The following is a 25,415-nucleotide window of genomic DNA, read 5'->3' as shown; positions in this document are numbered from 1 at the left end:
CAAGAAAATAAACTATTACATTATTCTCATTACAATGAATAGACAATGAAGGCCAAAATGATATTTAGTGATAAAGACAGTACAATATACTCTTTATACTCAAGGAAATAACATTTGTGTTTTTAATGATTGCAACCTGAGGGCCCACAGCAGGTAGGTGTCTGAGAGATACCCGTGCCAGTTGGTCTTACATCTGAATCACCTGTTCAGAAAGAGTATATGATGCCATCATGCAGTTTTGAAACAGGCAAAACAAAACTTTTGCAGCTCCCTTAATCGCTCTTTACTAAAAGACCTACTTTTTTAGGTTTTCTTCCATTTTGAGTTTCTCCCACCACCATTATCAGTGGTTTGGATGTTTCCATTTTCTCTAGTCATATTCTGAAAGGGCTGATTTAATGGCAATACTTTTTTAGAAAATATATTGTACCTTTCATGTTTGGCTGACATTATTTACTAGACAAATATTTCTAGCCATTTCTATACATATATATTTAGCATTTTCTTTTCAGTCTCGACTTTAGAGATGTCTATGAGTTTGGTTATATTCCTCTTTGCAAAGCAGAATCAATGCAATGAAGCATTTCTCAGTGCGATGGGAACTTTAAGCTTCATATTCTTAACACAAATGTCTTTTCTAAGCCTGTAACAGACAGAGCTGTGGCTGAAATGTACTATTTTACTGGGAATACACAATTGTAAAAGCAGTACATGAAGACAGTACTTAAGAATCTGCTTAATTAAATGTATCTGCCTACTTTACACTAACACACACGTCATGTCTACAGTGGTATTTAATATCATCCTTTTCCCTTCTGCTTTAGTTTCTTTCAGGAGCAATTTAGACTACTGATATAAATGGAGTTGAAACTGAACTGTTAAACAGAATTGCATTTCAGCAGCTCAAGGAACATAACTCATTAGTTTTATTACATGTTTGATACCAGCCAAAATGCACAACTTGGAAAAAAGACCTAAGTCTGTCATTCCCTTTTCTCTGGGAATAAATTCTCTTTCCAGTGACCTACTACATGAATATGTGGTTTGTCATTATTCTTCTTACACCTGAAGTCTAATGATACTTATGAAATCTTTTCATAAGCACATACCAATCAAAAAGAGTATTTTCCAACCCCTATCACCTGATACTCAAATCAAGTAGAAGTGAAAAAGTACAAAATCTAAAAATTAAACTGGGTGCTAGACTTAAAATCTTACAGGCATCCTCTAGTTTTAGTATAGCTCTCTTAATATAGCCAAGTTTTTTGTTTAGTTGATTTTGTAACTTATGTATTTTTTAATGAGAAGGGGGAAAAATTCTTCACCAGAAGCCATAAAAATCCCAGATGATAAAACAGATAGCCCTAAAAGTTTTTGCCTGAACTCATACACATAGACTAAAACTGGCTGATTAATCTCACTACAGTACATTTTAAGAGTGGCATTGGAAATACAGTGTAGCAGTGTGATGCTGCACTGCCTCTAATTAAGTGCAGACTCGGAAAAATTATTCTCAGTTTAGTCTATGAAAGGGGGGTGGTAGAAATTTCTCTTTTTGCAATTCAAAATTATTTTAAAGATAGAACATTTCTTTTCCAATGTCTTCATTAAACAGAGCTGTTGAGAATTGTCTCCCAAGCATCCCCAAAGAGTACAAAGCTAACCAGTATTCGCCCCATATGCTCGGCTTTGAAGTGTGAAGCTGTGACCATCCCTCTAGACTCTTACACCACCATCAAAGCCGTCTCATTATGCCCAGTGCTGAGTTAAAGCGCGGGGCCGTAACCGCTCCAACACAAACACTGCATTAACAAAGCAACCGCAATATTCCTCCCCCACATGGCTAGAACGTGAAGAAATTTTTACCATATGTACACAGGCACGAGATACAAAAATTTATTGTGCTAGAACATCATTGAGAAGTACATTAAACATGCTGACTAGAACTGGCTGTTATTCTAAGGGACTGGAAAAAATAAAATGCAGCTGATCTTTATGATGAAAGAACAGAAACATTAGGCTGAAAAACGAGATCAAGTGCAATTCCTAAATCGCATTTTAACTGACATGTTCTGTTGCCTGTTCTTTCTTGAGGTAGCAGAAAACAATTCGGGGGGGGGGGGTGCAACAAAACTCTACTGTGCATCACGGGATGCTACTGTTTACTTTGTCATGTTTCACTTCAGAAGGCCAAATAAGCTTACAAATAATGATATGCTGATACCAACAACTATGATTTGAAATGAACAGGCCTTGCTAAGAAAAAATAATTTCACTTGCATCTCTGAGTTGTCAATTTATTATTGGCACGGCAGTAAAAAATAAAATGCAAAGAAAAAAACTTGTTATCTATTATGGAAATGAGGTCAGGATAAGCACTTGATTGATTTTCATGTAAAATTAATCTGCAAAAAAACATTTTTAAGTGCTTGAACCTAAAAATTCCATTACTTTATATTTGCTCTAGAAAAAAGCTTTGCATCTGTGCACAAGAGAGACTATTCATGGGTGTTCATCATTACATTATTTGCAGTAGGAAAAATAGGAAACAATCTAAATGCCCACAATAGATAATATGGAAATAGATACGTGAAATATTCATACTATGATAAATAAATAAAAAGAATGAACTAGAACAGGGGTGGGGAACCTTTTCATGTTGGAAGGACACATTAATTTAGCTGTTTTCAAATAAGGGCACATTCAAGAAACTTCAATTAGATATACTTAAAAATGTACCTTATTTTGTAAAAAATCTAATATGTACTCAATTTCAAGAAATGAAAACTATTTGTTAACATTAACTAACCTTTGAATGAGTTTGTTGTGTCCGTTTTTGTTGGAAAGCATTTAAATATTTGGTTGCAGCATGGAAGTCTGCAGTTTCAGCTGATCCTCTAGATGGGTATCAGCCATTTGTGACTTTAAGGGCATCTTGATTTGGGTTAGGTAGGAGAATGTACATTTGCAGCAGTAAGTGGTTGAAAAGCAAGAAAGCATTCTTTAGGCATGTTGCCAAAGGTGTGAGTATTCCACTGCATTTTCCTATATTTCAATTGAATCTTTCTTAGCATCAAACAATGACTAATGTTATCTACTGAGAGCTCCATCAATTCCATCTGTAGTTCTTTAGGTGCCTTGGCGAAATCAACTAGGTGAGGCTGAAATGCTAATTTGAATGTGATGTCATGATTCTCAACACCAGTGAAACTTTCAGTGTATTCTCCAATTCATAGGTCTACAACAGCTGCGTATTCCTCAAATGATTCACATGTATCATCCTGCCTATCAATGACCTTTGCTAACTGGGGAAAACGCTCATCTGAAATTTCCTCTTGAAGAAGTGTTTTTAAGAAAGATAGCTTTTTTTGATATGCTTGGATTTTTTTTGCCACATATCATATATAGACTTAGTTTTATCTTGCAAAGAAATAATCAAGTCATTTTGATCTGACATATCACACAGAAATGCTGCATTCCTACAGAAATATTCTTTTAATAATTCACATTGCTGATTCTGTTCTTCATAAAATTTAACTATCTGTTCTCGCAGAGATAAAATTTTGGCTAATGTCTGTCCTTGCAATATGGCAAATCCACACAGAATATCTCATCCTTCAACTTTAGCATGTTACAAAATTGACCGGGCCATGTTGCATTTGCATGAATATAGTTAACAATACTTACAACTTGATGCAAAGTGTCATTTAAAATAGTAGCTTTAGCACAGAGATTTTGCTGATGCAAGATACAATGAAAAGAAATGAGAGCACCTGGGTCTGTCAATACTTTTATCTGTGCAATAAACCCTTCATGTTTTCCTGTTATGAAAGGTGCACCATGTGTACATACACTCACTTAATTTACCAAATTTAGTCCAATTTCTCAATATTTATCTTGAAAGTTGTTGAAGATATCTCTTCCCCGTGTTCTGTCCACAAGAGTGCCCAAAGCGAGTAACTGTTTGTAGCAAAGAAAATCTTCTGTTATGACCCGAATGAAGTATAAAACCTATGCAGAGTCAGTAGTATCACTTGATTCATCGAAAGTGATTGAATAATATATATTTTCCTTTTGAAGTATTGCATGAAGTTGCTCTGTTAAGTTGAAGGCCAAATCATGCAGCCCATCCATTATGGTTCTCCTTGAAAGAGGCTGTTGTTTGTATTAATACTTTGAGACATTATCTGGGTCTAAACATCCTACAACTTTGACAATGCATTCTTTCATGATTTCTACATCACTGAATGGCTTCCTTTTTTCCCCAGCTATATAGGCTACTTTATAAGTTGTTTCAGTGGCATTATTTCCAGATCTTATTGCTGCTGGAAAGAATTCTCTTTGCTTTTTCTTTTCGTCTTTTAATTTTTGCAATACTACCTTTCACGCCTCTCCCTCTAATTTGAAGTATCTGTGGTCCTTATGAGTGTTATAATGCTGATGAGCATTGAATTTATTTAATGTTGATCCTGCAGTATCACAAAGCAAGCAAATCATTTTATCTTTAGCAGAAACAAGATACTACTGCAATTCCCAATCCTCATTAAAAAATCTGTTTTCTTCCTTCAGTGTTCTCTTGGTCTTCTTTGACAACATGGCTGTTAAGCAGACAGAATTCAAAAATACTGTCGGGCTGTACAACTATTCACAAATTCCACTTCAAACACAAACAGTGCACCATTGTCAAAAGCTGATAACAGACTGGCATACTCAGCCCTCATAAACTCTCCACAACCAGCCTCATTCCGTAGTGGCACCAGTCAAGCAGGGGAAGGTAGAACTAAATCATGAGCACAGCAGCCATCAATTTAGCCCTTATGGCTCACTAATGTGCTAATTGTGCCAGTCGATCTGGGAGGATTATTTTGTTGAAATTTATTTTATTCTTTGGCATTTTAAATACATTCATTTTAAAAATAAAATAAAAATATAAAAGGCAAACAAAACAATATCCATAAAAATAAAAGGATTTGTTCTGCAAAATTTGGATTCAATCAAAAGGCCACACTTAAGGACACAGGTTCCCCACCCCTGAACTAGAACTATATGTAATAAGATGGATATATTTCTGAGACATCTTTCTGATTAAAAAAGTTATAGTATGATAGCATTTGTAATACAAATACATACAAGCATACTATATTGGGTTTATGGGTATACACAGTGGTGCTATCATATACATATCGGTTTTCATCCACAGTTCCTATGGAGTTTCATCACTCCCATAGTCCTTGTATAATGTTGGGGTGTTTTAGGCCTCAGGAGATAGAATCTCTCTTTCTGACCTTCTCCTGTCCTCCTTTCACTGCCAAAGGCAGGGCTCTAATCTGATTGATTGTGGGTCAAAAGACTCTCATTCCAGAGAGGGTCCTGCCCCATACCCTGGAGTAAGGAATGCTACATAAAGAGGCCAGGAAGAATCTGACAGGCCTTGCTGGGTTTAGATCATGTGCTTTTTCTCCAGTCACATTTCTACACAGTTGGCAATCACGCCTATGTAATGTAGCCTCCATAAAAACCCAAGTGGATGGGTTTGGAGAGCTTCAGGACGGCTGAACACAAGGAGGTTCCTGGAGGGTGGTGCCCCAGGGAGGGCATGGAAGTTCTGAAACCTTCCCCCAATAGCCTGCCCCACACATCTCTTCATCTGTATCCTTTGTATAATCATCATAATAAATCAGCAAACATGTTTCCCTGAGTTTTGCGAGCTGCTCCAGCAAATTAATTGAACCCAAAGAGGGAAGAGGTCATGGGAACCCCAAGTTGAACCTGGTGGGTTGGTCAGAAGCTCTGGAGGCCTGGACTTGTGACAGGTATCTGGGGTGGGGGTGTCTTAGGGACTGAGCCCCTGTGGGATCTGACGCTCTCTCCAGGTTGAGAGTATTAGGATTGAATTAGAGGACACCGAGCTGGTGTCTGCTGTTTGGTGTGAAGGGAAAAACCCCACTTCTGGTCACAAAAGTCCTCTTCTGTGTTGACTGCTGTGGAGTTTAGAGGAAAGCATGGTCTGAGAAGTGTTTTCCCAAAGCATATCCATATGTAAGTAAAAGCATGCAGAAAATCCTGGATTGGGTCATGTTATACTCAACCATAACTTGGCAAGGGGTGATTCAGGGAACTAGGAATGTGAGTGGGGATCAGAAGTAAATTTTAACCTTACCTATAGTGCTTAAAATTTTGAAAAACAGAATTAATTTTAAAAAGTTTCAGGCAAGGACTAATATAATAAATAAATGGTTGTGAGGACCCTTTGTTCTGCTGCTGTCTTTATGGAAAACTAAGAGAGAGTTTCTTAATGTGTCTAGGTCTGTTTTTCAGCTAAAGAATGAAAACATTGGACCTACCCTCTACCCTTATTATAAACAAAAGAATGATGTGTCCCCAAACATTTAATATTTCATATGCTTTCACGGAGATATAGGTATTCATGAAAGTATATGGTACATTAGGAGTTTGAGGCATATTTTACATATATATTTTATATCCAACAATCCAAGAAAGTTATTATTTCCTTTTATGTAACATATACTTTCATGTAGACATATATACAAGAAGCTTGTTATTTCCTTGCAGGGCATATGCTGATATATTTACCACTTTGTACAGACATAATATCATTCTTTAAAGAATTATACTTTCCTGGGCGACCTAACATATTTAACTTATATTGTTGTCAGTAACTTACTTTATTCGGTCCTATGATGCTCTCTAATCATTTCATGTACAGATTTTATGACCCCAGCTTTGTTGGGAGAAGGTACTCTATTATACTTCTCCGATGGTCACAACAGCATTTACTGTAGGAAATGGAAACATAACAGGCACTCCAGTACTGTTTGGATGTTCACAAATACCTCTCCATTTATCTTCATAATATTTCTCTGAAATAGGTACTGAATATCATTTTGCAAATGAAGAACTGATAGAGAAGGTGTTTGCTACAGAACTTAGAATTTTAGAGCTGAAAACACTTTAGACAGCTCCTGCTCAAGTGGTTTCCTAACATCTTGTCATGCAATCCCTTTTCCCCAAAAGCACTGTATTTGGAATCTTGATTCATAAAGCGGAGAAGAGGGATCCATTCTCTTTATGGTGGAAGGGAGTAGGGTGGGCCCCAAATGCTCAGCACCCTGCTCGGCAAGACCATAGAGAATCACCAAGAAACAACAGCTAGCAGGAGGCAGAGACCAGGGGCTTTACGCACAGGCATTGTTTCTTATAACCATCCCAACAGGATGATATTATTCTTCCATTTTATAGATACAAAAACTAAAAAGATTGAAAAAGAGACTAAAAATTTTTTCTAAAGTCAGTTGCTAAACAAGTAGCAGATCTGGGATTTGAACTCAGGTTGTTCAGCTCCTAAACTCTTACTTTGCTCACTTACCATGGGCAAAATGGGCAGAACCTCAAGGGCAAATACATACAGTTACAATGAGTGGGTGGGATTGGTGTTGGGCCTTTCACTTCCTCCTACTGCTCGCCCCTTGCTAAGGACCTCTCTCTCTCTTTCAGGGGGGCTATACAGAAGCTGAGGGTGCCCCAAAGAGTGGTTCAGATGGGACATGGCAAAGCCTTGAAGATGGTCAGAAATCCTTCTGCTGGACAACATACTGGTGAGGTGCACACAGCCTTCAACTCAAAGCCCACTCCCCACAGCAACAGACAGTGAACTTGGCTCTTCCACCCATTCATTGCTCCTAGTGGCCTTGACACTGGATGTCACTGTAAATGCTAGGAAGGAAGGATAAAAAAGAAAAGAAATTCAGGAAAAGCATCTCCAAGGTTAGAGGCCCTGGGCTCAGAAAGTGTGCGTGGTATTCAGTCACCTGCTATAAATCCGATACTAGGTCCACATTCTCTAGAAAACCATCAACAATCATATAAAATATCAACCTCTGGGTGATACAGCTATCTGCTGACAATCAGAAAATCTAAAGCCCCTAAACTTCGAGGCCTCCCTGGGCTGCTTTGTTAGTCAGAGGTGAATGTTTAGTGTCTCCCACAATGACCCAGGCTTAAGCCTGAGTATTCTAAGAGACCCTTTTTTTTAGCTGAAGGGGTTGGTGGGGGAGGGGGACTCCCAGTCTTGAACCATAAATCTTGTATGTGGCTTCTAGACTGGGAAAGAATTGCAAGAAGTGTAGAGTCAGGCAGGAAAGATTTCAAGCACTCCACCTACTTGTCCCAGTTAGGAGACTGTTATAGAACATTTATTCTTGTCAATATTTCAATAAACCCTATTCAGTATGTATCAAGAGTGAGCCAGGGAAAGATAAAAAGCCAATAGCAGGCTGTGTTACCGAGCTGGCCACGGCTGCAAGCAACTGGGATTCGGTTCTGCTGGGATGGGCCTCAGAACTGTCCATCTCAGGGGCAGAGGAGAGCATTCACCCACGGCTCCAGGCCCCACTGGCTGAGGGCTGCCCCACAGGGTGTTAACTTGCTCACATTTCAGGTTGCTGCAGAGCCAAAGCGAGAGAAAAGAATGCAGCTTTTCCAGCATGGCTGGGTTCATCCATAACTGCTTGTTATGGCAGATCAAGTTTGTTTATCCGGGTTCTCCCATTTGGCCTCTCCTTCCTCATTAGTACCTCTGCTTTACAGTGGTAGCTAAAATCCTCTTGCATTTATTAAGACTGTGGCAATATGCACTCATGAACAACCTGGTGACACTCCTTCATAGTTAAAATGTACTGAAGTCACTGGAAATCAATCTTAATGTTAAGTAATTTCCCAATGCACCATCCCTTGTTTTTTCAGCTTTTTATACGGTGGCAGTATCCTATGATTCTCAAACCAAATACTAAGTCTAAATACGCTTACACACACTTGTAAAATCGACAATTGCTTTTATGCTGTGGCAATGAGGGGAGCATGGATATGGTGGCAAGAACTATATCAGGACCCAGAATCTAAATTGACTGATCTCAACCAAATCCAATACTGTTTTATGAGACAATCTCCATAGCAACTGGAGAATCAGAGTAGAAATTCTTAAAGTGAAAAGTTGCTCCTGATTTGCCAGATCAGCCCATGTTTTGACAATCTGTAATAAGGTAATCAAAGGGTCTCAAGATTACCACACAAGTGTTGACTGCCGTGTGAATTTGTCATGGCACACGTCCTCCAAATCACAAAAATACTTTAAAAAACATCTATAAGGCTGATAATTCTAATCAAATTCATTAATGTTTTATATATTTTAAGATAAATCAAAAAAATAAAAATCAATTGTGTGAGAGCTACTTTTTAATTCATATAACTTATGTAGCTAGCATTTCATCTTTCCAGTCCTCTAAATAATAACTTCAATTTATAGGGCATTGTGCAAACATTGTTTCACTTGATCAAGGACATAAAACAAAAATCAAGTTTCTGTTATCATTTACAAAATTCTTAACTATGTTCCAGACTCTTAAAGCTAAATATTAAGAACCTACATGTTAGGTAAGCTTATATTCACTGGCAAGCCATTGGGAGAATTTGCCTAAGAACCTTCCACCCTGACCCCCCTCCCCTCCTTCTTCACTCAGTTCTTCTCGTGGAAGGTTGTATGTGAATGGGCAAAAGGGTCATATCACAGAGACACTGGCTCCTGCACATAAAAACACTGAGTAAAGAAGATGTAGAAAACATATAAGGAGCACCATTGTCCACAGTAATCCTGCAGAGCAATTGTCTGTGAAAAACTTATAGCAGTCCAGAAATTCAGACAAAATATCTCCAATGTTGAGTTAGAAGTCAGACAAAAGAAGAATGAATGTTCCTGTAAATTCCAAATTAGGTGGATTCATTGTTCTTGAAAGGATCCAAGATAATTAAAAATCACTAAGAATTAGAGAAGTAAGGACTTCCGGGAAAAGATGGGAATGTGGATGAAATGTTTGCTTTTGTTTCACTTCTTCCATAAACCCCAAGAAAATATGGTACAGAGATTTGTTTTCAAGCATTTACTCAAAGAAACAGAAATGGAGGAGGCAATCATATTGGAAGTGGGAGAGCAAACATACAAGGGGTAGGTGATTTAATAAGACCCAAGCCAGCAAGAGGGACAGCAGAGAAGCAGCCTGACTTGTACCACGGACACCTGACCATGGTCAGAACTGATGGCCCCACTTTGGGAGGGAAGGTAGAGGGGGGCTCATGACAGGAAGACTGATGGGAAACCTGTTTAAACAACACTCAAAGCCCTTCCCTGCTCCACACAGACAGACACCTGCCCTGGCAGGATGCAAGAGGTAAAGCACGAGGGGTCGGGGCTGGGGAATATTGGGCACGGCTGAGGGCAGTGATGTGTCATGAAAGAAAGGAATTAGCCCTCTTCTGCCAGTCAACTTCTAAACCACTGGTAGCTGTGTCTACACTCCAGGCTGAAGACTGGAAGGCCCTTCTCTGGGGAACTTGAACAGCTCAAGAGAAAAGACGAAAAAATATTAAAGCGGGGTTCCCCAAAGAAATGACCCAGCCTGATCACCCTACAGCTGATAACCCCCACCCATACTCAGAGTATCAATTCAGCCACTCTTAGAGTAAGCAGCCAACTAGGGATCATCAGATATCTGAGGAAAGCCTTTAAGACAAACAGGAAACAGCGACAGCGTGGAGGGGCAAGGAGGTGGAGGAGACAACGCAGGAGGAAGGAATGCCAAAATTATCCACTGATGATGCCTTCACGAGATAAAACCAGGATGTTATTTTAAAAAATAAAATAAAAGGAACATATAGAAAGTAAATGAAAGCACTTGGAAATTAATATAGAAAAAATTTAAAAACTTATGGAAGGCTTGGGATATAAAGAAAATTTTCCAAAAAGTATCATAAAAATATAGTGATGGAAAATAAGAGAGAAAGTAAAAGAAACACATATGGAAGGAACATTCATTGGGTGTCGGGCAACAGGGAGGAACGGACGGGTATATACACACCTAATGGGTGCGGAGCACACTGTCTGGGATGGGCACGCTTATAGCTCTGACTCCAGTGGTGCAAAGGCAATATATGTAACCTAAAGGTTTGTACCCCCGTAAAATTTTGAAATAAAAAAAAGTAAAAGAAATACAGAGGACCAGTACAAGAGTTCTAATAGCCAAATAATGGAGTTTCCAGAAAGAACTGAGAAAAACGGTAGAAATCATCAGTGGAATAATTCAAGAGAATTTCCAGCACTGAAAGACAAAGAGTTCCAAGGGTTAAAAGGGCCCTCCAGGTATCCAGCACAATGGATGAAAGACTCATACAAAGGCATATCACAGAAATTTCAGAACGCTGGAACCAAAGTGAAGATCTCACAAGCTTTCAGAGAGAAATGACAGATCACATACAAAGGAACAGGAATCATAATGGGTTCAGAAGTCTCAATAGCAACACGGAAATAAGAACTCAATGACACAATGTCTTCAAAATAAAAGAAAATTATTATGAACTCAGAATTCTATACCTAGCCAAACTAACAATTAAGTGTGAAGATAGAATAATGGCATTTCAGACATTTGAGGCAAGGTCTCAAAAACATACTTCACTTTCTTTTTAGAAAGCTACTAGAGGATGTATTCTACCAAAACAAGGACATAAACTAAGAAAACAAAAGAGAGACAGAAGATATGGGATTCAGGTTTAGGACCAGGGGACCTAACACAGAGAAAGGTGAAGGGAACATTCAAGATGATGGCAAAGGGAGATCCCATGCTGACAGTTATCCTCAACACATTGAGGCCAACCAGTCCTAATTGAAACATGTTAGAGGGTTCTAGAAGATATTTAAGAGATGAAATTGATAGAACACTGCCTGGAGTGTTCTATCTAAATGCATGGAGAGAGGTAGTTATTAACAGAGAATCCAGGGTTAAACCAGTGATAAGTACATAAAACACTAAGCAAACAGATTAATCAAAAAGATAATGATCAACTCCAGCAGAAACAAAAAGTTATGCAGAAAAGGTAAAATAATAATGACATTCTATAAATGAATAAATAATTCATTGTGACTAGTGTTTACATAGTTACAACCACTATTGATCCAAATTTTGATATAAATATATACGGAGAGGGAGGATTGGAAAGTGTGTGTGTGTGTGTGTGTGTGTGTGTGTGTGTGTTGGAGGTGAGGGGAGGGGCAAGAGGGAGATAAATTCTAATCTTCTGCAGTGAGAAGTCAATAGACAATGCCTAAAACTGAAAAACCAAGAAGTACCAATGTAAGTGTGATACGTAGATATCTAGAGTTGGACAGGCTGCAATGTCTCATGCCTGTAATCCCAGTGCTTTGAGAAGCTGAGGAGGGAAGATCACTTGAGCCCAGGAATTCAAGATTGCAGTGAGCTATGATCAGGCCACTGAATTCCAGCCTGAGTGACAGAGTGAGACTCTGTTTCTATAAGAAAAAAAAAAAAAAAAAAAACCTTGTAAAAAATGTTGACAATACTTACAAATCCCCTGAACATCAATTTTGAACCCACCTTAAAAACCCCTTCCTTAAGGTTTAATAAGCAAGCTTATAACTGATAACCAAAAAGTTCTGAAATATATTCTTCAGCATTTTTACATACAAAGCATATATAAGTTACACGTATCTATCAAAGTATTAACTATCTTTTATGTCACCAGGATGCTATCCACTGCCCTTCGTCCAAAGAAGGTTAGCTACATTATTATCTTAAAGCTGGTTTCCCTGGGAAAGCCTGAGTCTAGTGAAAAACATCCTTTCACTGTTCTGAGAACAGCGGGATCCTAGAATGTGAATACTTCTGCCTCATAAGAATGCCTGAGCATGCTGTTACCAAAAAAAAAAAAAAAAACTTAAAAAAATTTGGATGATATTAGATGAACAGCTGTGTAGAAAAGGGAATGTAAAAATAAAAACTGCATGTTGGAGCATCAAAATAGTAACCATGTACAGTATATGACTGTTTTTAATCAGATGAAGATTGAAGCTATTACATTTCAAATCAAATGTTATAAATTAGTTCAAGAATGCAGCTGAGCTCTCATTTAATTAGAAATGTCCATGTTTAAATCATGAGGTATAGTAGCTGCCAATGAAGCAAAGGGCAAGGAAGGCAGAAACACTGTGTCCAGGCCCACCGATTCGCAGCCGTCTCCCACCCAGGATGCACATCTGGGGTGGACGAGTCCTGATGGAATGAAGAACTTCGTGTACCAGCTAATTTGAGATTTAATGTAATTGTCCGTAATTGTTTTGAAGACAATTAAAATCATTACTCTGGTCTGGACAATTCTGAACTCTTCATTTTTGTGTGAAACATATTTTCCCCCATGCTGTATTTTAACTCTTTCTTGGATTAAAAAGCAAAGCAAATGTGGGGCCGAGTTTTCCCTGGGAAATAACCCCTCAACTGTCAGGTCACATTAAAATGCAGCACAAGCCGTGAGGAACTCCTTTGGAAACAAGTCTCATTTCCTATTTCTGGTGCTGGATGTAGCTCAGCGAAAAGTCCAAATCTACATCCCAAATGTTAGACAATTCACCATTAATTAGAAATGAGGCAACATCATAGAGGGTTTCTGAGGTCACACAGAAAAGAATGCAATTATCCTAAGGCGGACTTCTCCCCAAAGATTATGAGCCTCTGCATCTCGTAATTAACCGTGGTACAGCGAGAGTCAGTCCCGGCAAAAGGTCTTTCTTTTCTCCCAATTTGCCCAACTCAAAAACACCTCAAGTGACACAGCTCAAATTTTCCAAATTAACCTTACGCCTGGGGCTGAAATCATGCATGTGACAGTTCGGCTCTGAAGAAAATCTTAGAGAGAGTTGTACATAGGGGATAAAGAAAAAAATCAGAGGAAAAAAGGGTAGGAGTTAACATTTAAGTGGTTTTTCAACCTCATCATTACCCCCGCTCAAGAAAATAGGACACAGATGGGCAAAACACACCCTCGTTCTGCCCTGAAGAGTCGAAGGGACTCATTAGAAACTACTGTTGTTGCCTAGTGCTCTCCTGTGAATTTGTAAGGGACAAAACTATTGATAATTTTTTTTCTTTGCCACATCTCACAGCAAATTTAGCATTTCATAATGTCATAGGGTGGAAAGTAGGAGGATGGGTCCCAAAGACCCAATGCGTCACTGCCACCCATGAACACTTACTGCTGACAGAATTCAAGATCGACTTTTCCCAGGGAGTTGAGGAGTGATTAGATTGTCACAAGCTGCTCTGGTCTGTGAAAACAGTTTCCAGCAAGGAATAACACACAACCTCAAACTTTCTCTTACTTCTTGCCACCACTCCACACTCTTCCACTCCGACACCCGAGAGCGGGTAAATTGGAATGAGGTCCACGGCTCCCAGGCAAGGGTGGATTCCCTCTTGAACCTCCATATCGATAGCACGGAAGGCCTCCAAGCAAGCAGCCAGAACAGCACTGCCTAAAAATGTAAAATTGTGAAAAACAATCACTAAGCTTTCAATTGCATCTAAAGAAAAAGCTGTGATTTTGTTGTCCCACTGGTTGCTCTTCTTTTGTAATCGGTAAAGATTTTTTCATCCCAAATAATAAAAAAGATCCAACATTTCACCCACCTTACCCCATCTCTCAACAGTCATAAAACTTCACATCTTCCAGCTTTTTTCTCCCCAAAGTGGACAAATTATGCAAGGTGTATTGATCTTATACTACATTATTGTTTTTTTACAATTGGTTACTTTAGATTTTTTCTATTTTCTCCAATTAATCTGATGAAATTCCTTGTCATTTTCAGAATGCTTTACGAGTAATTATAATATACACACAAACATAAACTTTTAAAAGCATAGTTTTGCTCTTATCCAGTAATTAGATTTTTCATTGATTTATTATACGTAAATACATATTATAGACACAGAAGAGTTTTCTGTTAGTACTCTGAGTTTTTATTAGCAGTACAGTATAACCATTTTACCAATAGAGATAAAAGCAGATTTTAATCTTATGTTAATTCAAAACAATCTGTCCCATGCTTACATGAAGTTATCAGTTAACTTTTCCCAAATCCTATCACTCTAAATTCTGTTCCTTATCAACCTTGTCTCCTAGGCCTTGTCAATATATCCTTCCAAAATTGTTTAAACAAAAACCTGTATTATCTTAATATCCAAATATTTTCAAATAAAGTTATTTTCAACTTGGCAGATTGTTTTCTTTCAAAAAGTATGTTTTCTTGTCCAAGAAAACATACTTTTTGAAAGAAAACAATTTTGATTCTTCTAATTTAAGTTATTCTACTCAACCTTACAACATCTCTATGAGACATGGAGCCCATTTCGACTCAACCCATGGCCCAACTCAACAGCTCAGGCTCCCAACACAAAACGCACTGCTTAGCATGTTTAATTCCATGCCTGCTTGTCAGGGAAGGTGAGGCTGATTTTAACACTATTACTGTACAGGTGAAAGCCTGAAGATGTTTTTCTTATGCACAAAGGATGTGTGATCATCTTCAGCAAAAGAATGTTATTAAATCTTGGACCCCAAGATTCATTGTAATAAAGAAGAAATGGAGAATGTTTGAGATATACATGTTCAGAAAAATGATGAAATATAGTTTTATAATAGACTACTTAATAGAGGGGAGTATTTAGATTTACACAGGAAATCAATGATTATAGAACATTCAGTTCTACCTGAAGCCTACTCTTCATCAAAAAAAGGACATATATGTAAAGAAAAAAAAACTCAAATTCTTACCCAACTTATCAATAGAAGCTGCTATGGTAATGACTGATCTGTTATAGTCTTGATCAGAAAATATATTGAGCACTGTCACTTCAGGAAATTTCTGCCCTGTAAAGAAAAAAACACAAAAGTACAAAACATTTTTTTTCTATGATAAAACTTTAATACTTTATTTCTTCTAATATAATTAAATTTAGTTTAGTAAAAAAATACTGGGGTACCTTTGGAAGTAACACTGTATAAGCACGGAATTTGTGAGTAGTAATGCCCACTTCTTATAGCGTCGTACTATACAACCAGGTGGCCCGGCTCAGACACAAGCCTTTGGTGTCTGTAAGAGACCTTCTCTTGGACTTGGTACTGAATTTGCCAAAGCACTCTTAACTTAGTCTAAGATGGTAGCCCCTATTTTCAATGGCCAAATCCTATCACTCTAAATTCTGTTCCTTATCAACCTTGTCTCCTAGGCCTTGTCAATATTTCCTTCCAAAACCCAGAAATCAGACTATTTGGGTCAAGATCTGACATCTGGAAAAACTAGAATCGGCCAATTAGTGCTTACAGCAGAGGTTTCTGAGACACATGCACCTGTCCATTAGAAACTGTTCTGACGCCACCATCTCCTTTTCAGAGGCCACCAACAGCCTTCAGATGTTAACAACTTCCAGCTTTTGGTGGCCTGTGACTCACTTGAATATGTGTAACCTGGAGGAGAAAGCTGCCATTCCCTTGTATGGCAGCCATACATAACCCCAAAGTTATTTTTGAAGTTTACAAGCCCGGCTCAGCCTCCTTAAAAGTCCTCCTTATGCCTACAAAACCAAATTCAAAGTGAAGGACAAAAGTTTTCAGGCGGTAATTAAACCTTTAGCTATGCTATTATACCTTGTCCCCCTGCTCCCTGGCAGCTTAACAATTAATCTTTTCAGAGGAAAGGAAAAATAAGTTCCAACCAGGAACTACAGAGCTTACGGCAGCCCTACACTATTAATTTTAATAATGTGAGAAGATAAACATATGTCACTCACTGATAGCCAAACGAGCATCTATAGAGCCCTGCCTTGGTGTAGGTCTAAAATTTATAACTCGATTCCTTTACCTAAGACCTTTCTAAGCCATTTAAATGTGCTCACATTGCTTAATTAGAAAAAATATATAGTTTATATAGTTTTATTCCACTCACTTAAAAATAAGTGCCTTTAAAATATTTGTAAAACAACAGGTTCATTTTCTTAAGTAGTGCTACCTTCCCTGCATTTTTAAAACTATAAAAGATGAAGTAAGAAGATCATGCAACCTTCTATTTTATGTAGTTTCTCAACATATTCTAGCTCCTGGAAGAAAAGAGATATCATTTAATTTTTTTTTCATCCCAAACCTTCTTCCGAAAAGCTTTTATTCTCAGTTTCATATGATTCAATTGAATCAAATGCTGAAAGAATGAAACACTCTCTCCTGCAATTTCTTAAGCATGCATGTAGGAAACAATTACTGCTGGCAAGAAGAGCTGTCAGTGTGAATCTCAGCAGAAGTAAATTGTTTGGTATTTGTAATGGAGTATAATAGCTATAATATAATTCCATTTGAGCCGCTGCCACTAATAAGCTGATAAAAACTGTGAGTTGAGACCCAGGCGTCCATCAGTGTATGTCTTCCACAAATGTCTCTGCACACTGACTTAATCACAGAGACAGGCAACTCAATCCCATTAGATGTACTGTTTCTGACAATGCAGAGCCCAAGCTGGCTCTTTCCACAAAAAGCATGCAAAAGCACAGCTGCATACTGATTCCAAAGAAGTTTCCTTATCAGCCATTATCAGGAATTTTCATAGCCATTTCCAGCTCCCACAAAGTTGCAAGACAGTAACTTAAGTGGGCTCATAGTTAGAGGGAGGTTAGGGGAAAACATTTCTTTGTCATGAAAAGCAGTAATCACATCGAAAATGACAATCAGAAATTAAAATATACTATCACAAATGCTTTAGGGCTGTGACCTTAAGGCTCACCTGTTGCCAAGAAGCTACTGATTTAATAACAAAGCAATTCCATTTAAATAATTTTAAGTCTGTAAATGCACTGTTGTGTGTGTGTCTGTGTGTGTGTGTGTGAGAAAGTAAATACAAATAATATCAAAGCTGTGTGCCATCACATGAACATTTTAAGAAGGGTGAAGAGAGAGTAGCTTCTCTCATAGTAATACTGGCCAAGGAAGAAAGGAGGCTTGAGTTCCAGTCTGTCACTGAATTGCTGAGTGATCTTACAGGCATCACTTAAATGCAATTGCCTAAGGGTCTTTATGCAGAGAAAATGGAGTAGAAATAATAATACCGTAATGATAGCATGGGCTCTGCTGGCAGGAATGCTTTGAAAAGTAGTTGGTACTTGGCAAGTATTTTTCATTTAACCTGCTGAATAAATAGCAGAAGGTACAATTACGCTCATTCTATTAATGATCAAATAAATGGTCCCTGGGGGAAACATTACACTTTTATGTAAATATATCCTCCTCAGGAGCCTGTCAATATCCTGAACAATGTGCATCTCAGAGACTCGCAGAGCTGCACTGCTGAGTGTACGCAGGCATTCGGAAAAGAGCATATGTGCACATCTGAGTAACTGATCTATCCAAGCATCCTGGAGTCGTGCAGAAGAAACTATAACAAGGGGGAAAATCTAGGAAGGAAGAAAGAAAAGTGTTCTGTAGATATGCCGTGCAGAGTACAAAAATTACTATGTTATCAAAACACTACAATATTCGCTTCAATTGTCTGTTGTTCCTACCATTTTTGTCAAGAAGAGCTGCTTTTGCTATGTTCTCAACAATGTATTTTCTTCTGGCTTCTGAAATGTTTAGTAAACAGGCAGCCAAACGGAGCCCCAGTCTGGACATGATTTTTCTAGAATAGGAGAAAAATGCTTCTTTAGTTTAGTCTCTGTAGTTGATTCTTTTCTTTTTTTTAACCATAAAAATCATAACTTTTTGGAAACCAGGCAGTCATAATATGAACACTTCACTATGTCATTGCTAGCAAACACCTAAAGGATAAAATCCTCAGATTGACTCAAATTGAAAACCATGTGTATGTGGCCATGCACATATGAACATATGAACATAGTAACAACACTGGAAAATACCTGGCAAGTTACTCAGCCTGAATTCTGTCATGTCTGAAACTTTTCATTAAAGTATGCTATCCCATTTTAAGCACGATCTTCCTTAGCTTACCTGTTTTTGAGGTCTGTACTGTTTAATAGGCATTTTAGTGTTTTGTTAAACTAGACTTACTAGAGAAATACAGCAAAAGAGAAATGAGGGAGATTATTTAATGTACTGATTCTTATAAAAACTATTCTGTGACAAAAAGAAAAAGTATCTCCACAGGCCATGCCATGGACATTAATTATATGAACAAAAAAAAGGGACCCATTTGAGTGCTTTAAATGACAACTGTTTGATTGTCTAAGTTGTTGCTCCTTGTACTTTGATCTCCAAAGTTTCCAAATCAGTTTAAATCTTTTCACAGGACTGAAAAATGACACATACTCTGAAATATATTACTCAATAATGCCAAAAATGTGACTGATTCTTTTGTTGAAAATGGACTGTTACATAAGTTTTGGAGGTTGCTTTGAAGCTTTTAGTATTGTAGAATGGCATTTTTTGCATACCTGAAATGATAGTATTATTTAAAGGAATTAAAATATCTCAAAATAATAAGAAAATAATTCCCCTTTTCAAGATCAGGATATCATAATTTTGGCCTCTTTTAAATATCATAACTAAATGAATGTGGCCCTCATGAAATTCATTTAACAAATATTCGATGAGAGTCATTTTGTGTCAGGTGATGTTCCCCACCCATGTGGGGAATACTGCAGTGAATGGTGTGCAACTCTGAGACAAACTTTAAACTTCAGAGTTTAAGCTAAAAGTTCTCTGGCGCAAATAATGGTTCCATCCATGAATAAATCCGCTGGCTTCTGTTCGCTGGGACTGGTGGCCTAACCATCGGAACCTAGATGGAGCTCAGGGCTTCGTGGCTAGTACAGATTTGCAGGCAGGTTTTCATGTTGGGACCATCATCTATCACCGAAAATTCATAAAAATGTAACCATTAGGTTTTTCTAGACATTAATAACATTGCTGTAATAAAGCAGCCCAGACCTTTCATTTCTATGTAAACAAAAAATTGCTTTACACAAGGGGTGTGGGCGTCTTCTGGTTTTCATTTGTTTTCAGTGTGTTTATGTAGCTTAATTGTCTCATCAGGCACTTTCCCAACATAATTATGCTTTTTAACAAATGGTGTTTATGGCAACCCCTAACAGTGCAAAAGAAAGGATTAGTTTCATCCTCTCATTCCACATTTTGATTCCCTGTGGACAGCTAAATCACACAAAGATGGTGTTAGAAAATTCACCTTCATAGCAAAAGCTGAAATGAGCTGCAGTACCAGAAGTTTGGACAGCACTTTCCTCTAAGAAAGTGACCCAAACGCAAGCCCCCCACTCCGTGGTTAAGGACAGGGAGATCCTAGTCCGCCCAGCCCATCCCTTCAATTACCGTTCGATGACTTCCGGTGACAGACAAGAACACTGCTCCCGCCCCCCTCTACCCGGCCCAGAGTAACTAAGAAACTTGGTCCCCCAAGTGCCAAGTAGAAAGTGAAGCAGTTCACCTGCCCCGGGCGCACGCACCCCCACTGGCACTTTGGAGGCCGCAGGGAGGTTCGCAGAGGCAGCGGCAACCCGTCCTCAGCGCCGGGACCCCGCCGCTGTGGCCCCCCGCGGACCCGGCTCGGTTCCTGGGTGGAGTGTTCCAGCGCCACGTGGGCCGGAGGGCAAACCCGAATGACTCCCGGGGCCCCAGGAGGCCGCGGAGAGCGGCAGGGGCGGGGGCGCAGGGCGCGCAGGCTCCGGCCCGGCAGGGAGCGAGGGGCGGCCGGCGCTCGCTGCCCGGGCCCGGTTCTCCAGCCAGCGGCCGCGCCTGCCACTCGCGGTTGCGGACAGAACCGACTTGCGCGCGCCGAGGGGCGGCGGAGCGGCCCAGCCGCCGAGCCGGAGTGGCCGCGCGTGACCCGCGCGCAGCCTGCTCTGCCGGCTCCGCCTCTCGGGCGCCCGGGCGCGCTCCCCAGCCGCGCTCCGTCCGGGTCCTGCCTCGGCCTCCCTGTCCCGCCGCCGCGTGCCCCGCGTCCCCGAAAGCTGCTTGTTCTTTTCAGTACTGCCTTTCCGTCTGCTCCTCTTTATCGCGGAACTCTCCGCAATTCTCTCTTGTAAATGAATGACTTTTTAAAGGGCATTAGAAGCTAATGAGGTCCCTGCTCATTGATCATGCACCAGCAGGGGGCTCTTCTCTGGTTTCCTTAGGAGGGACACACACACCCCCTTCTAGTAAATTCCCTCCTGGGAAATTACTGCCCGCGAGTGCCTGTGACTATGAACTGGACTCACCCCAGGACAGAAGGAGTCCTTGAACATACCCGTTTAGTTAAACTTACAACGACTACGAACCGGGCTTACTCATTTCCTTTTTTTTTCTAGGCCAGTCAACCTTGAGAACACATTTCTCTTCCAAAAAATCAAGACCTGTTTTTTTTTATGTAGCAAGGATTAAATGTCACCATTTTGATCCAATTTTGTTCCTGTAGTGAAATAATCACTAAATAACTACTTTGACGGCATAAATTAATTTTTAAATCTATTTTTTATTTTCTAATTATAATTTTTAAACACAGATTTGAGGAAATTAACATTTATGTGGACATTTGGTTTCTAGCCTAATGTGGCATAAAAATAAGTAACATAATGAGTGTTAAAAAAAATCAGGTTCATGATGCTTCTCACATCATCATCATTGTACTTAGATGTCACAACAGTATTATGTGCGATTATGTCAAATCCAGCCTTCTCCATCTCGGAGTGTTGGCAGGTAGGAGGGTGGTTGGCAAGAGGAGGGGTGTTAACCTCAGGATCCTGGATCCATTCCAAGGCTGGTAATTACATTCTGCCAGCCAAAATTCATCCCATAATTTTAATTGGATAAATCCTTTCTGGCCTAAGCTACTGCTATGCCTGTCAAACTGTTGCCACATTTCACCCCAGAGGTGTCTGTGTTTTAGTTGCAAGAATCAGTCCCTTTGAGGTTGGCTTATCTGTTTAAATCCCCAAAGTGCTGTGGGATCCTATGGAATTAAATATATATTTAGGTATTTTTTATACTAAACCTGCATAGAAATGCATAAAGTGTGTGTATATATATACCCATGTTAATACCTAAAGACCAACACCCATCTAATGTCAGCATTCACTGGATAATTTTGAGGGCTTTTAACCAGATTGATGTCCCTAACTTTCATCTTTCCTTTTGAGACCTTTTATTGCCTGTAGCTTTAGCATCCATTTTCCACAGAGTACTGCAGTGCCCAAAAGTTCCTTCCATGGTAGGGCAAAGAACTGAAGCCCCTGTATTTCACGTCTCCGAACAATTATATGCTGACACTGCTTGCTAAAATGAGACAGCGTAGTAACATTACATCTAGTCTTACCATACCCTGCAGAGAAAACAGCACGACACCTAGGGGCTTCCTGGTTCTAGCTGTAGCAACTGCCAGAAGGGAAGCTTTCCCCCAGTGTCTCCCAATCCTCTCTGTGAGACCATCTCTCCCTTGCAGGCTACTGGGGCATTGAGTAAGATAATGTTTCTGAAAGCATCCCTTTCTCCACCCTACTCAGGAGAGAAAGCAGGGCCCCAGTGTTTTTCGTGGTGTGCAGTGGCTACTCCTGCCTGAGGACAGTAAGTATATGTTTTTGGAAAATACAGGGAGACACATATCAGCCCATCCTGTGAGTAGTTTAGCAATAGACTGAACATATTATTTTGTTCTTTTCAAGAATGAAAAAGTACTGTAAGTGTTAGTTTAGCTGTACCACATGTAATCCTGCCCATTTCATTATTTAAAAGAGCTTTATGTCACATTTATAATGTGTGTATATCAAGTCTCTCATCTTAATTTAACTTATGATTCTTTGGAAAGATTTTTCATACTTTTTGAGTTAATGTATTATTCTGACTCCATGTTTCTCCTGCTAAGTCCACCTTCTGGGCATTAGTTCTTTTGCTCGTTACGGTTCCTGTCCAGAAACGAACAAGCACTGGAACAGAGAACAGCTAAATTTCCAAGGGTCAGTGCTATCGGTGATAATTGCTGTTTCCTAACACGTATATTGGTTCCCTCTTAGACAAAGAGGACACTTTTCTTTACCCTTCATTTTCATTTTTGCAAGCAGGAAGAACTTAGTTCTTCTAGGAGCCTTTTCTGCCCCATCTGAGCTGAGAAGGGTAAAAGGGAGAGGTTGTGCTCCTCTGTGGCTCCACAGATCAACCTGAGCCCACAGCCTGGGTGCTGGTTGACTAGGGCCAGGCCTAGGGTAAGGCAGGTGAGGTACTCACGGCTGGGTGCAAAATTTAAGTGGGTGCCAAAAATCTCACTGATGCAATATTTTTAAAAATTAAAATTAATGCAAAAAAGAAATTTGTGGTAAACAAAGTATCAAAAAGACAGGATCCTACCCTGCACTTGCCCTCGACTCAGCCCTGTGGTTGCATTCCCCTCTGTGCGGGCCGTTTCTGATTGTAGGGCTGAGAGGAAGCTGTACCACTCTGCCCAACCTGCATCCTCTCTTCTGCCCCCAAAATGGGCAACAAAACCAGAAACGTCAAGGGTAGAAATTTCGAGGCCAGTGGAGACATATAATTTATAGTCTGTTCAAGAGTTTCTAGACTTCCATATATAGGAGAAGGCCAACTTAGTTCAAAAGAAGACAAACCCTTATTAGAACAGACAAAAGAATCAATTCTATTTAGCTGATACATTTCAGAATATGATAATTAGGTTTCCTATTGTGCTGTGGGATTTTGAAATGTTTTAAAGAACATTTATGTTAATTTTATGTACGCATATTCTATTTTCCTTTTCTAGCATTTATTTGTGTTCAGGAAAACATGAGTAGAGAATTACCCTTAGAAAGACTAATTCCTTACTGAGTGGCTAAACAGGTAAAAGAACAACAACAAAAAAGACTAATTCCTAATGCAACTTTTTTCTTTGAAGATTTCACTTCCACTGTATTTTTGCACTATGTCAAATTTCATTCTGCCTTCATCCCTCTTCCCTCCTCATGGAACATGAAAAGATTTTATTTCTTCTTTCATATAAATGTGATCTAATAAATGAGGGATTAAAAAAAGTGACTTTAGTTGTCATTCTAGGACAAGTTAGGTAAAGAAGTGTTTTTCATTACTTGTGAATTTTAAATTATTTGTATCATGATACTATGAAATATGCATCCTATTAATCATTGTCTAAAATAGCAAATGGGTTTCACTGTTGCCATTTTTAGTTTGGAGTGGCCGAAGCTATGCTATTAATTTATTTTAAGTGAAGAAAAGGAGCTTGATGTCCAGAAAGAAGTTACAGCAACTAACAGAAACACCTCCCTTGCCTCTACAACTGTGTCTTAATTACATACATTGATCTCTAGTCATTTTTGTCTTAATGAAGGGGGAGGACCACAGAATTTCTAGAATTAAAAATTTATTTTTCACCTTAATATTTTGAAAATATCCTTGCCTTTACATAATATGGATTGGATTCTTTCTCTTTAGTCTGCTGATGTCTTTATCGTGAAAGACCAGTAGACTAGAATGTAAGCATAGTTATTAGTTTAAATTGGAATCACTTGTTATGCATTCTACTCATTCACAGCTGGAATATCTCATGTAATTAGCCAAAAGTTAAAAGTCTATGATCCACCCACCCCTCAATTCATTCCTTGCCTTTTTATACCTTCCATGTGGTTGTACAGTCATGCAAGTCATCCTTTATTATGGAACCTAGGCATAGAATGAAATGAAATGAAATATTTCCTAGAGCCTCTCTCCAAAGCTGTTTTTTCGTAACTATTAGTTATGTTGCAGATGAAAAGCAAATTCCTAAAACTGACTTTGAATTTGTGTTGAAAATTTGTTTTAACTTATGGGACTACATTAAGGTTATTTCTAAAGCTATTATATGATACATATTATACAAAATGTATCACTATATTCAGAAAAATTCTATGAATGTTTAGAGACATTTTCCCCTAAGTAACAAATTTTTGTTGTGTTAAGAAGTTTCATCAATAAATATTTACTTAAAAATTCCAGCCAGTGGGTGGTGACTACCAATTTCCATTAACAAAGATGACACATTTTGTGACAGTCCAGTAGTGGCCTGTCAAGCTCTCTGCACTTGTAGGCTCTTCTGTATTATTGTTGTTGTTGTTTTTAATGTCCGTATGTATATGCAAATGAATGTCAACTCTTACTGACACTGAGAGGGTAAAGTCCTGTATGTACAGGAATCAGGGACCCTGAACAGAAGCATTCATCTAATGTTTGCCATGTCCTAATTCCGGTGGGTGTTCAGAGACATACCTTGTTTTGGAAAGGAGCCCTTCTGAAGAGCACCAGTTCTGCCCTTCTTTAGATCTCCAAGCCCCTGTCTCTGCAGGACATTCACACTGACGGTTTGAATGAAGTTTTTCCTGTTGGTTTGTCTTTTGCTATATGTATTTCAGTGTTTGCAGGGATTTAACTTTTTAAAATGTACCTTTTTATTACGTTTAAATAAAAAATGTCTAACTTCTTAGGAAGTGGAAAAGATGAATTTTTGGTGCTGTTTTTTAAAGATGTTTTCT

At 38.9% G+C, this 25,415-nt stretch overlaps 1 protein-coding gene across 2 annotated transcripts in view; it reads right to left on the bottom strand.

Annotated features, from left to right (window-relative positions):
- Positions 1–20,593, bottom strand: part of FTCDNL1 (formiminotransferase cyclodeaminase N-terminal like) — a 37,739-nt gene extending 17,146 nt beyond the window's left edge. For both annotated transcript variants that reach the window (XM_069468880.1, XM_069468887.1), the window contains exons 1-4: positions 20,357–20,593; positions 18,459–18,574; positions 15,688–15,783; positions 14,237–14,389 (exon numbers count right to left, since the gene is read on the bottom strand). In XM_069468880.1, the coding sequence (XP_069324981.1) occupies positions 14,237–14,389; positions 15,688–15,783; positions 18,459–18,567 (358 nt within the window). In that variant the 5' untranslated portion in view covers positions 18,568–18,574; positions 20,357–20,593. The remainder of the gene's footprint in view (positions 1–14,236; positions 14,390–15,687; positions 15,784–18,458; positions 18,575–20,356) is intronic.
- Between the last annotated feature and the right edge of the window lie 4,822 nt (positions 20,594–25,415).

This window comes from Eulemur rufifrons, chromosome 1, assembly GCF_041146395.1.
Source record: "Eulemur rufifrons isolate Redbay chromosome 1, OSU_ERuf_1, whole genome shotgun sequence".
NCBI lineage: Eukaryota > Metazoa > Chordata > Mammalia > Primates > Lemuridae > Eulemur > Eulemur rufifrons.
The sequence above is the reverse complement of the archived record's forward strand: the minus strand, read 5'-3'. Positions and strand labels throughout refer to the sequence as shown.